Source organism: Aegilops tauschii, chromosome 3 (genome assembly GCF_002575655.3).
Source record: "Aegilops tauschii subsp. strangulata cultivar AL8/78 chromosome 3, Aet v6.0, whole genome shotgun sequence".
NCBI classification, from domain to species: domain Eukaryota; kingdom Viridiplantae; phylum Streptophyta; class Magnoliopsida; order Poales; family Poaceae; genus Aegilops; species Aegilops tauschii.
Genome location: NC_053037.3, coordinates 621640067 through 621652325, shown reverse-complemented (window position 1 = coordinate 621652325; position 12259 = coordinate 621640067). Strand labels below are relative to the sequence as shown.

General features: G+C 45.5%; 2 protein-coding genes and 1 non-coding gene across 3 annotated transcripts; all 3 read left to right on the top strand.

The window, feature by feature from the left end:
• Nucleotides 1–580: 580 nt before the first annotated feature.
• Nucleotides 581–3064, top strand: LOC109750817 (uncharacterized). Its single transcript, XM_020309762.4, has one exon. It carries the CDS (start codon nt 923–925, stop codon nt 1829–1831), a length of 909 nt encoding a protein of 302 aa, XP_020165351.1. The 5' UTR covers nt 581–922; the 3' UTR covers nt 1832–3064.
• A 4957-nt stretch (nt 3065–8021) lies between these two features.
• LOC109750816 (uncharacterized) lies at nt 8022–9357 on the top strand. The gene has a single exon (XM_020309761.4). The coding sequence runs from the start codon at nt 8173–8175 to the stop codon at nt 9085–9087; it is 915 nt and encodes a 304-aa protein (XP_020165350.1). The 5' UTR covers nt 8022–8172; the 3' UTR covers nt 9088–9357.
• Nucleotides 9358–11682: 2325 nt separating this feature from the next.
• On the top strand, nt 11683–11756 carry TRNAR-UCG (transfer RNA arginine (anticodon UCG)). Its single transcript has one exon. It is a non-coding gene; the product is annotated as a tRNA-Arg (tRNA).
• The last annotated feature ends 503 nt before the right edge of the window (nt 11757–12259 follow it).

The following is a 12259-nucleotide window of genomic DNA, read 5'->3' as shown; positions in this document are numbered from 1 at the left end:
TGTGGCGTTGGTTGGTGGGTTGGTAGGTGAAGTAGCATAGTACTATGTTCGTCATGATTTATTAGTCCTCCTTGTACTTTAGGTAATATTTTACTCATGAAAACTAATAAATTATAAATTATGCATAAGAAGGAAATATCATTGAAAATATGATTAAGAAAAATGCAACAATATAAGTTTAACCTGCATTAATATTGTACTAGTCAAATATATGGCCAGACTTTGATCCAAAATGCAAAGAAACTAATAAGCCAAACAAAGATAGTACTGGTTGGTGTTCGCGAAAAGAAAAGGTAGTAGTAGTCAGTAGCTCGCTGACCGACTCACTCAGAGCATGGTTAATAGTATAGCCAGCTGCTGGCTATAAGCCAGTGCCATGTCATCTACAGCCCATCTTATAGCCCACATGTACAATAGTAGATCAAAAGAGTGTACTACTTTTTTATTATGTGGCCCACCTTTTATTCTCACAAAGTGCCTAGGAGCACGTGCTAGAGCTGGCTCTTCACGAAAAGCCCGCTTACCTTCTCTCTCTTTTTCTCTTTCCTTCAACTAAACAGAAATATACTAGTTTATTCCTTATAGCCCGCTGACTCAGCTCTATTGTACCTGCTCTCACAATAGTGACTTCTAGCTCTAGTCTGACAAGGTGTGCACACGTGGACAACAAGTTGTGCCACGGGGGCTGGTGGCCCACGTCAACACAAGCAGAGTGTTCCGTGGCAGCTTTGGCTTTGGCTTTGGACCTTCCCTTCCTTGCAAAGTTGCAAGTTCCGAAAGCACGCGAGGCAGCAGTGGGCACGCACATACAAATACCATACAAGCCGAGGAAGAAGAGAATCATCATTCATTTCATTGTGCACCACCAACCCAACCCATCCCAGACACAGAAACTCAGAGTAATCCGGCCGGGTTCCATTCCATGGCGTCTCTGCTTCTCAAAGGCGTGCACAAGCGGCTGGGCCTGCCCTCCATCACCATCTCCTGCTCCTCCGCCGCCGCCACCAACATCATCGCATCAACCACCACCAGCAACGGCGTCGGCAGCAGCAGCGGCCGGGCCATCGACCGCCACTCGCCGCGCCTCCGTGACCCACACCGCTCCTCCACCTCCAAGCCGCCAAGGCCAAGCACCAGCACCAGCACCAAAGACTCGGCGTCCTCCGGTGACTCCAAGCAGCAGCACGGCCACGGCAATAAGAAGAAGAAGAAGAAGAGCACCACCGCTGCTGCTGGGACTTCAGAGAAGAGGTTGGTAAGCCCGGCGACGTCGTCCAGGTTCCTCCTCAACTCCTCCCGGCTGCAGTCCGACGACCTCGACGTCCTCGCGCTTCCCCCGCCTCCGCCGCCGTCCTTCATCGACGTGTTCCCCGGAGGCGAAGCGAAGCCGCCGTCCTTCATCGACGCGTTCCCCGGCGACGCCTCGCTCCCTCTTTCCTTCGCGAAGGAGGCACCGTCGCCGCTACAGCAAGCAGAGACCTCCTCGTCCTCCTCCTCTGCTTCGTCGTCGTCGGAGATCACGGCCGTCCAAGAAGAGGAGCAGCAGAAGGCGGCGGTGCTGGCGCGGTCGTCCACGACCACGGAGAGAAGAACGACGCAGGTGGTGGTGCTTCGGGTGTCGCTGCACTGCAAGGGGTGCGCGGGCAAGGTGAAGAAGCACATCGCCAAGATGGAGGGCGTGACGTCGTTCGACATCGACATCCCCAGCAAGAAGGTGACGGTGGTCGGTGACGTGACGCCGCTGGGCGTGCTCACCAGCGTCTCCAAGGTGAAGCCCGCGCAGTTCTGGCCTTCGCCGCCGCGCCCGCCCCGCGCATCCGCCTCCTTCTGAACGCGCCAGCGATCTCTGCTCTCTCTGAATCACAGCATGACGATTAGCAGAGCATAGCTACCCATCATGAGTGTTTGTCTCGCAAATATGGCCAATCCTAACGCTTTGCGCGCGCAACGTGAATCCTCGTCGTTGCTGCTTCATGTGGATGAGAGCACCTTGCATGTGCCTGGCTCTTTTCCCTCTCTCTTCCTGCACACGCACTGACACATGCATGTCTTACATCAACACATGCATGCCTACTTTATCTTTCCTCTCTCCTCTAATTCCATCACATTTCATTTTGTCTTGACAATTTAGATGGTTTATATGTTTAAAACCATAATTGTGTTTTTGAAACTTTTTACATATTTGAACTCGTGGCGTCAGATCAGTTTTGGATACAGTTGAAACACATTTTTGTTTGAAACAGTGAATAACTTTCTGAATAGTGGGTTTGCACTTTATTAGAAATGTTAAAGAACTTTCCTAGAAATTTTATCCGAACCAAAGAACTTTGTTAACACCTTGTCTGAACTTTGCCATAAAAATCAGAAGAACTTTATATACACAGTGTGATTTTTAGTTCATGATGGGTTAAAAAAAAGGAATCTCCAGAATGTCAATTTGTATGCCAGATCTTAATTAGCATCCACATAGGTTAGACACACAACTAAAAAGAATTGTAGTCTAGTATTGCCGCCCAGAACGTCATCAATGCAGCGCTTGTGACAAAGAATATAAAGGGCTGTACCATGCATTGCATGGCTGACACAGTGGTGCGCCTCATCGATTGGACACCACGCTTGATGAGCGGCAGCGATTCGAGTTGTGCGCGCATATAGTTAGGAAAAATCCATGTCCTTTGTCTCGCCACGTACGTACGTCAGGCTTTCTGCAGCTCTATCTTTCATCTTTTTTTTTCCTTGAAAGAAAAGAAACGGCACTGATGCTACAGTGACTGTACTGATATACTCCCTCCGTCCTAAAATAAGTGTCTGTACTAAGCTTGAGACACTTATTTTGAGACGGAGGGAGTAGTATATTTTTACCTTTGCTCTGCTTTCTTGTCTGAATTTCAAAACAATGCATATACTAGTCTAGTCGGTCGTGCACTCAAAATATCGAGATTCGAGAGACAAGAAAGGGGGAAATTAAAGTTGAGTGGAGAAGAAAGTGTAGAATCAAACTTAGCCCGGGTGGTGCCTGTTTGTCATTGTTTAGTAACATTTCGATTCTATTCGGGTGGACGACATGGATGGGTCTCACAAAGATGACTGCCAGTATCACATTTTTCTTTTCGATTATACATACATTGTTATTCTCCATCGAGCACTAGCAGCAGCACAAGTGCAAAAGCCAAGATATCCATCCCTCTAAGTTGATTGATATCCATCATTAGCCGCCATGTAGCAGTACATCAACAGCAGTGAAAGAGCAATTGGAAGCTTGGACGTCAACATTCTTTATATGTTACTCTGATCAGGCAAAGAAAACAACTTGTTTGGCCGTATGCATCGTTCTGATGCAGAGGCCGGGGAGCCCCCTTTTTCGAAAAAAAAGAAAACAACTTGTTTCTCTATCACAGAGATCGATAGGGGGGAATTCATTGTTATTAGAGATTTTAGTTGGTTTGGGTGGAGGTGTCATGATTCATATGATACGATCGATCCATCGACCAGCAAAATCAAGCCCAGATAAGATAGGTCGAAAGCCAAAATATATATGAGTATATGACCCTTCTTTGCATAGTTGTATATACACACTCAAAAAGCTCATCTGCTCTAAATTACGGAGTACCTTGCTGTCAAAGCGACTTGATAAGATAATACAGAGAAAACAACAACACTCGGCACTCAGAAGGCTCCATCCATCCATCGGCAGCTTCCGCATGGTTTCCTACTTCGCTGCAAACATAACAAAAAACAACACTAACCGCCGGCCTAGAAAGCTAGCATGTTTTCTTAATTACTAATCCGAATTTAGTTAGCTACTCCAAAGAGTGCTGTATAATTAGTACCCGTATTTTATAGTGATTTTTTGTATCTATAATCACATACAGACGTAGGCTACTCTCATGAACTCACATTGCACTGATCGCATACACAAAGAAATGAAGAAAGTGGTGAAAAAAAGAAGAGAGGGCTGCTTGTTTGAAATGCATGTTCAATGAAAATTATCCCTTGTTTCTTATCTTTTATTTATTTTATTTATTTTCATGCTTTATTTTGTTGCATGGTAATGTTTAACGGGCCTGATCTACTGGAGTCGTGACATAATGGTGGGTAAATGGATGAGCTATTCAGCCATGGTAATGGTGATGGAAGTGTAAAGCATTGAGGTGCCTCCACCTCTCCAGATAATTCCAGGAAGTAATGTGCACAAAAAAAAACCGCAAAAAAAGTGTGCACTATAAATTTTTTTTTTTGAGAAAACGGAAAAGCAGTGCGCACATTGTATGACGAAACCAATGAAAGAAAGTGCCCCCAGTAGGAAGCATCAGATTCTATTCGAGCCCATTGTGGTCGTGGCTCCCTCTACCAAACGTATACATGCCGCGTGGTGTGTGTGTGGACCAAACAAACATACATACGCGAGAGGAAAGCAGCTCCTTCCAAAAAATATTCCCAAAGCAGCTTAGCACATACTCCCTCCGTCCCAAAATAAGTGTCTCAACTTTGTACTAAAGTTAGTACAAAGTTGTACTAAGCTTAAGACATTTATTTTGGGATGGAGGGAGTAGTACATATACACGGGGGAGCAAAAGGGGGGAAAGAGATGGAGAAAGATAGGAGTGATAGCTTGCTTTTTAGAAAGAGAAAAGTATGTTTTTGGTCCCTCAAGTTTCCACAAAGTATAGAATTGGCCCCTCAACATTTTTTCGCATACATTTGGTCCCTCAAGTCTCAAAACCGGATAAGTTTGGTCCTAAACCAGATTTTGAGCACGTTGACCGGTTTTGACCGCCAAAAAACCGCCCGATGAACAGTAAATTTGAAAAAAAAAACTTCAAAAAAATCTGATTGTTTTTGGGATCCAATATGCTTACATGCGCAAGGTGCGACCAAGTTTTCATGCTCTTTCGACACTCTAGGAGCTGGTGAAAAATAAAACAAAATTTTGCTCACAAAAAAATAGCCAAAATTGTGTCTTTTTGCTAGAGCCCGTCCGATGTCATTTCATGACAAAATTTTGGTCGGACCTTGCGCATGTAAGCATATTGGACCCCAAACAATTTCAGATTTTTTTGATTTTGTTTTGATTTTTTTGAATTTACTATCCATCGGGCAGATTTTTTTTTTTTACCACGAGCTCCTTGGGTGCCGAAAGAGAACGAAATTTTATTCACATCTTGCGTACGCAAGCATATTCGACCCCAAAAAATCTCAGATTTTCTTGATTTTTTTTGTCGAATTTACTGTTCATCGGGCGGTTTTGTTGCGGTCAAAACCGGTCAACGTGCTCAAAATCTGGTTTAGGACCAAACTTATCCGGTTTTGAGACTTGAGGGACCAGATGTATACCAAAAAAATTTGAGGGACCAAGTCTATACTTTGTGGGAACTTGAGAGACCAAAAACATACTTTTCTCTTTTAGAAACACGCTGGGATTTTGGTGCGTGTCTTGTCCGGGTTTTTCCATGATGCTTTGCATACCCGTGCCCGTCTCTGACTAATCGAATTAGGACTGCACGCACCAAGGACACTCCCAAAGCAGAACTTTTGTGCCTAACATACTTATAAAATAGAAGGGTCCGCTGAACAACACATGTATTCTCGATGTACTGTTTAACAAGGTTATTTGATGATGAATATTAATACTCCCTACGAAACAAAATATAATACGTTTTTTATGCCTGTGTAAAAAAAAAGTCTTATATTTTGTTACATAGGTAGTATGTGTAACAAAAATTTGGCTGAAGATATTTCAGTTTACATTTCGGATGTATATGATTTTACTGGCTGTTCTCGTTGTGCAGTTAAAATATTATTCTAAAAAACAATTAGTACTCATTGGTAGTAAACACCATGCTACCGTGGAAGGAAGGCACACTTTGACTTTGGTAGAGCAAATTCACGGGGAAAAAGGGATATAGAAAGAGAGAAAATATGCATCTGGAAAGGCTATACTACCCTCCAAAAGATGCAGAAATTAAGGAGACAGTACACCTGCGTCTGCGTGCCATTGTTTCAGTGCAGCTTCTCCGGACGAGGATCGATCCCCGCCGGCCATGATTACACCAGAAAGTAAATTAAATTGCCTGAATTGGCCTAGGTACTGGTGCAGTAATTGGCGGCTTATCTTCCATATTGGACACGAAGTGGCTAGTTGTGGTGCACAAACTATGGGATCGATTTGACCATTGTGCCAGCCAACTGTGCATACCATGTTCTACCTACATACTTATATGTATCGCAACACTATTAATTCACCTTTCGTTGGAATTTGTTGGTGTATTCTTCCTTTCTAGCTAGCCGTCTCCTGCCGCTGCCCAATTTCAGGTACGCATGCATCTAGCTCGGCGTTACACGTGGTCCATGTTTAGTGCGTCTTTTCTTAGCTTCATGCGAGCTTTCCTTTTGGCACCTTTCAGTAAAAGAAATATTAACAAAATAATGCTAGATCATGCAATGCAAGTTCGATGGAGCTTGGTACAAGTCATGATTAGTTGTAAAATAGTAATTGAGTAGTATGAAAATAACAGAACACCAACTACTAAGACGACTAATGAGTAGTGCAACAACTTATAGTCGTATAATTAAATTGTAATGCAAGCATTTCACCAAACAAAACGTTAGACGCACCAATCAGCAGCAGTGAGTCGGTCAATAAGAGTGATCTGCACCAAATCGATCACATGCGTAAGTACATAAATTTGCGTTGCTTCCTCGCTGGTCGTGTAAATGTCAACAAAATAAAAGGTGGACAGTGTAGATGTTTCTTACAGCAGACCACGAAGGGAGTTGGCCGTGCCCCTCGCAGGTCCTTTTCTCCTTCTCCCGGCTACGGAGGAAGAAAGAGTGGCGGCTGTGGCACCAAATGTCTCGAATATGTCCGGGTCCCTTTCTCCCTATTCTTCTTCTGACTGACTTGTCCTATACGATTCTGATGGATGGATGAATGGCGACGAGCAGTAATCCGACCAAGCTGTACAAGTCGACGCCTCGCTCTCACTCTCTCCACGTGTCTTTAGCTCTACACATATGCGTGTGCAGTGTGCTAGCTGTATTTGACTTGCTCGGTAGGATCGTTCGGACCTGAGGGAATCAACTGACACTATTTTCTGAGATTTTCAGTCCATTGAGGGATAGGCGGTCCCTATTTTCATTATACGCTAAACTACATGGAATATACATACGAGCAGACGTATCGATCTGAACATGAACATCGGATGCCATACATGTATGTTTTTTTATGTCAGAGACGAAGATGTGCAGTACATAGCGTGGTATTAGCACCGACGTAGCTCCATGATCTGTCACAGTGAATCTCTCTCTACGTGCGGGCTCGCATGCATGTGCAGCCGCATCGAATCTCTAGGCATGTACTACTGCACACGCGCGTCCCTCGTGGATGCCATCCCAGCCGTGTCATGTTTAAACTAGTGATATGCATTACTATCAGCAGTGAAATAGTTCCACGATCTAGCGCACCGGCTAGTGTTCCGGTGCAGATTTGGCACCATCTATCAACGTCGAATCTCTAGGCACGCGCGTCCGGCCGTCCCTCGTGGATGCCATCTCAGGCTCTCAGCTGCGTCGCCTTTAAACTAGCCAAATCTCAAACTAGTACAGACAGCTCCAGAGCTTGTTCATCAACAAAATTTACGGCAAAGTACGGATTAGACACTGCTGCTGCTGTCGATATGTAATTACGCGATCGTCAACTAACGGGCTGATTCCAGACAGGCAGTACATGCATGTATCTGCCGACTGATGAAGCCAGTCAGTGTGCAGCGTGCATGCAGATGAACAGCTCTGCTGGTCTTGTCCGGCTGGTAGGTACAGTCGGTAGGTGAAGCTAGTGGCCAGTAGCACACTCACTGACTCACTCACTCACTCGCTACGGTCCGAAACCGTCCAGCTGGATCAGAGCATGCATGTGCATGCACACGTGGACCAGAAGTTGTGCCACGTACATGCCCCACGTCAACAACCCAAGAAGCAGAGCGCCCTCCTTCCTAGCGGTTTTGGCTTTTGCTTTGGCCCCTTCCTTCCAAAGCCCCAAGTTTAAAAGCTCCTTTCTCCCGGAGAAGAAGAAGAGAATCATCATTCCTTTCATTTCATTTCATTTCATTGTGCAACACCAACCCAACCCAGAGACTCCTCAGAGTAATCGAGCCGGCCATCTTGTTTCGTTCCATGGCGTCTCTGCTTCTCAAGGGCGTGCACAAGCGTCTGGGCCTGCCCACTATCTCCATCTCCTGCTCCTCCGCCGACGCCACCAACATCATCGCCTCCACCGGCACCGGCGCCGTCGTTGGCAGCAGCGGCCGGGCCATCGACCGCCACTCGCCGCGGCTGCGCGACCCACACCGCTCCTCCACCTCCAAGCCGCCCAGACCAAGCACCAGCACCAAAGACTCGGTGTCCTCAGAGGACCCCAAGCAGCAGCAGCAGCAGCACGGCAGCAAGAAGAAGAAGAAGAGCACCACGGCTGGTGCTGCTGCAGATGGGAGAAGGTCTTCGGAGAAGAGGCTGGTCAGCCCGGCCACCTCCTCCAGGTTCCTCCTCAACTCCTCCCGCCTGCAGTCCGACGACCTCGACGTCCTCGCGCTGCCCCCGCCTCCGCCGCCGTCCTTCATAGACGCGTTGCCCGTCGGCGAAGGGAAGCCGAAGCCGCCGTCCTTCATCGACGCCTCCCTGCCGGTTCCCTCTGCCAAGGACGCGCCGCCGTCGACTGTGCACCAAGCAGAGTCCTCGTCGTCAGGGACGTCCTCCTCTGCTTCGTCGTCGTCGGAGATCACGGCCGTCCAAGACCCGGAGCAGCACAAGGCGGCGGCGCTGGCGCGGTCGTCCTCGACGGCGGCGGCGAGGACGACGCAGGTGGTGGTGCTGCGCGTGTCGCTGCACTGCAAGGGGTGCGCGGGCAAGGTGAAGAAGCACATCGCCAAGATGGAGGGCGTGACGTCGTTCGACATCGACATCCCGAGCAAGAAGGTGACGGTGGTCGGCGACGTGACGCCGCTGGGGGTGCTCACCAGCGTCTCCAAGGTGAAGCCCGCGCAGTTCTGGCCGTCGCAGCCGTGCCCCCCGCATGCCTCCGCTTCCTTCTGAACGCGCCAACCTGTGATCTCTGCTCTCTCTGAATCACAAGAAGATACGGGGTCGTAGCTGGTCGAGTGGTCTTCCATGGTGGATCACTCCATATCTCCATATTTCTTTCCTTTTTTTTTTCTTGAAAGAAACGGTATTGAAGCTCCTCCATATCTCAATGCCTGTATTCTGAATTGAGATATACTCATCCTACAGTTTCTGTAGTACAAAATGGAGTAATAATCAGGGCCGTACAAAATGGAGTAATACTCATCCTACAGTTTCTGTTCAGTCTCCCCTGCTAATAATTTCTTTTTTGACTGTGACTAGGTCTCAGTGTCTTAGCAAAACTGTTTTATTTTTTACCTTGTTTCGAAACATACTGCATATATATGAGCACTGCTACCAGAGGGTGCACTCAGCCACGCGTAGGGAGGAACGCAACCAAAATATCGAGAGAAAACAAAACGGAAAATTAAAGGTGAGTGGGGAGGAAAGTGTAGAATCGAACATATCCTGGTGGTGCCGTCCTGCTTGTCATTGTTTAATGGACAGCCGTGTTAGCTTAGTACTAGTACATGCTCTGATTCGATCGACCACAAATTAAGATAACTACGGGTATAACATTTTTGGTTTTGGATTATGCTTATAGTGTCCTCTTTCTCATCACTTGCAAATACACCTAATCTTTGTTCAAAAAGCAAAGACACATCATTAGCTAGCCATGCACATCGACGTACGGCAGTGAAAGACGAAATTCTTCTTCCAAGTTGACGACAAAGGTAGGCACCAGTAAACAAATGAGGAATTTGTAGAATTTCATGGCCACCAAGCTTAATTCAACGTCAACTTTGCATATATTATTGAGAAAAACAACTTATTTCCCTATCAGAGAGATCCACAGGGAATTCATTCCTTCTTGTTAATTGATTTTGGTTGGTTTGGGTGGAGGTGTCATGATTGATACGATAAGATCGATCCGTCGACCAGGAAAATCAAGCCTAAAGTAGGTCCGAAACTAAAATATATACTACTCCTTTGGATAGTACTGTACGTAGTAGTATATGCACACTGAGAGGGGCTCTACATGACTACCTTGCTGTCAAAGTGATTGACAATGTACAGAAAACAACAACGCTCATCGGTGAGAAAGCTCCATCCATGAGTAGCTTCCGCACGGTTTCCTACTTAGCTACAAACATAGCAGAAGCCAAAAGACATCACTTGATTGACAACTTACGCGTCAAGTCTATATTTGCTAACCACTTGCCTAGCTGGCTTCTTGATTTTTCGAGAAATGGTGTATTTTATTTACTTAAAATGAAACATCAAGTTGCGCACAAATTTGATGATTTTCTCAACTTATCCTGGTGTTGGCATGTTTTTCATTGTTTGTTTATTGGAGAGTGGTGCATTCATGTTTTGATTCTGCTCCTGTGGACATTTCTAGATGAATGGATTGATCAACCACATTTTTGGATTATACATGTACATTATTCTCTCCATCGATCACTAGCAGCTGCACGGCGCAGAAGCCAAGACACGTAATCCCTCGAAGATGATTTAGAGGGTGTTTGGTTATAGGGACTTATTGGTGTAGGGACTTAAAAAAGTCTCTTTAAGTCCCATCTAAACCAAACATGAGGGACTTATAGGGACTTAAAGTGGGCATTTACGACTTATGAAATAAGACACTCAAGGAGAGTCTTATAGGGACTTATAGTTGTAATATGGTCTTTTAGTCCATGTTAAGTCCCAGGAACCAAACAGGTAGAGACTTGGGACTTATAAGTTGGGACTAAAAAAAGTGCTAGGACTTATGAACCAAATAGGGCCTTAAATCATCACTAGCCATGCAGCAGATCAAGAGCAGCAACAAGAAGAGATTCTACTTCCAAGTTAAAGCAAACAAAATACGATCGAACTAATTCAGAATCCCATGGAATTTCTTCAAAATAATTCCACGTCAACGTAATATCTACAGAACTTACTGTCATATGGAAAAACAAACTTTGTTTCCCTTTCACAGGGATTTATCTAGCTAGGATATTTTTGTTGGATTTGGGTGGAGGTGTCATGATTAATTGATACGATAAGATGGATGGATCAGGAGAAATCAAGCCAAGGTAGGGTAGGTCCATACCCAAAAAATATACTACTACTAGTTGCACACTGGGCTACTTTAGTTTGCTCTAGACTGCTGTACAATGGTACCACGTAGACGGATCCATCGATCGATCAGCAGCACGAGGTACATATATACAAATTGACAGAGCAAAAGACACCACTAAAAACTACACTGCTACCTAACCGCCGGCCTAAGCTTGTTAATTGTGTTAGCTAACCGGTGGGTTAGCCTGGCCCACGAGTGCTGCATATCAAGCAAAATGTATGCTTTGGACTCTTCCTCTTGCAAGCCGTGCATCCATGTCAGGAAGTACTTTTCTTTCCTATTTTTCGTTTTGAATTTGCACTTTGACATGTGTATCTGTATTTGAGCGGTTGTGATCCGTAGTAGTACGTTCTTGTTTCAAATATTTCTTTTGGCATCGCTAAACACATTAGATTTCAAATATTTGGGTGTCCTCACCAGTACGGACGTAGAAATAGCAGAGTGACCGCATAGCGCAGTGGATTAGCGCGTCTGACTTCGGATCAGAAGGTCGTGGGTTCGACTCCCACTGTGGTCGTATTTTTTTATTTTTTTATCCAAGTTACTCACAAACTTTTCTTCAGAGTCCATCCGGACGAAAATTCAGAAACTTGAGGACTCTGAAGACAGTACCATTTTCTTTATTTTAACAGTTTGGCTGGCTCAAAGAGATAAAATTACAAACGACTACTTATAAACAGAACCAAGAGCACTGCCAGAACATTAGGCTAGGCTGAATCGCTGTCTGTCAAGTTCAGAGTTCAGACTTCTGGTACAAACAAACACCCGTACCTCAGGGTTCAAACGAACATTCAGAAACTTCACATCGCAGGAAAACAGAGAGCCGTCCCAGCGAACAGAGAGCCACTGATTACACTACTTCCTGACCAATCCTCCTCAAGTCTCAAGGCCTCCTTCAGATCACCACCGTTCAGTAAATCCACATCTCCACCTCATCCCGTATTATTACAACTTACAAACTCCGGCGTAAAAGGAAATTGCTACCATAAAACTGTACAATTTCAATAGAGTACCTAAGTT

Coding starts and splice junctions, on each gene's coding strand:
- LOC109750817 (XM_020309762.4), top strand. CDS start 923: ATGGCGTCTCTGCTTCTCAAAGGCGTGCACAAGCGGCTGGGCCTGCCC.
- LOC109750816 (XM_020309761.4), top strand. CDS start 8,173: ATGGCGTCTCTGCTTCTCAAGGGCGTGCACAAGCGTCTGGGCCTGCCC.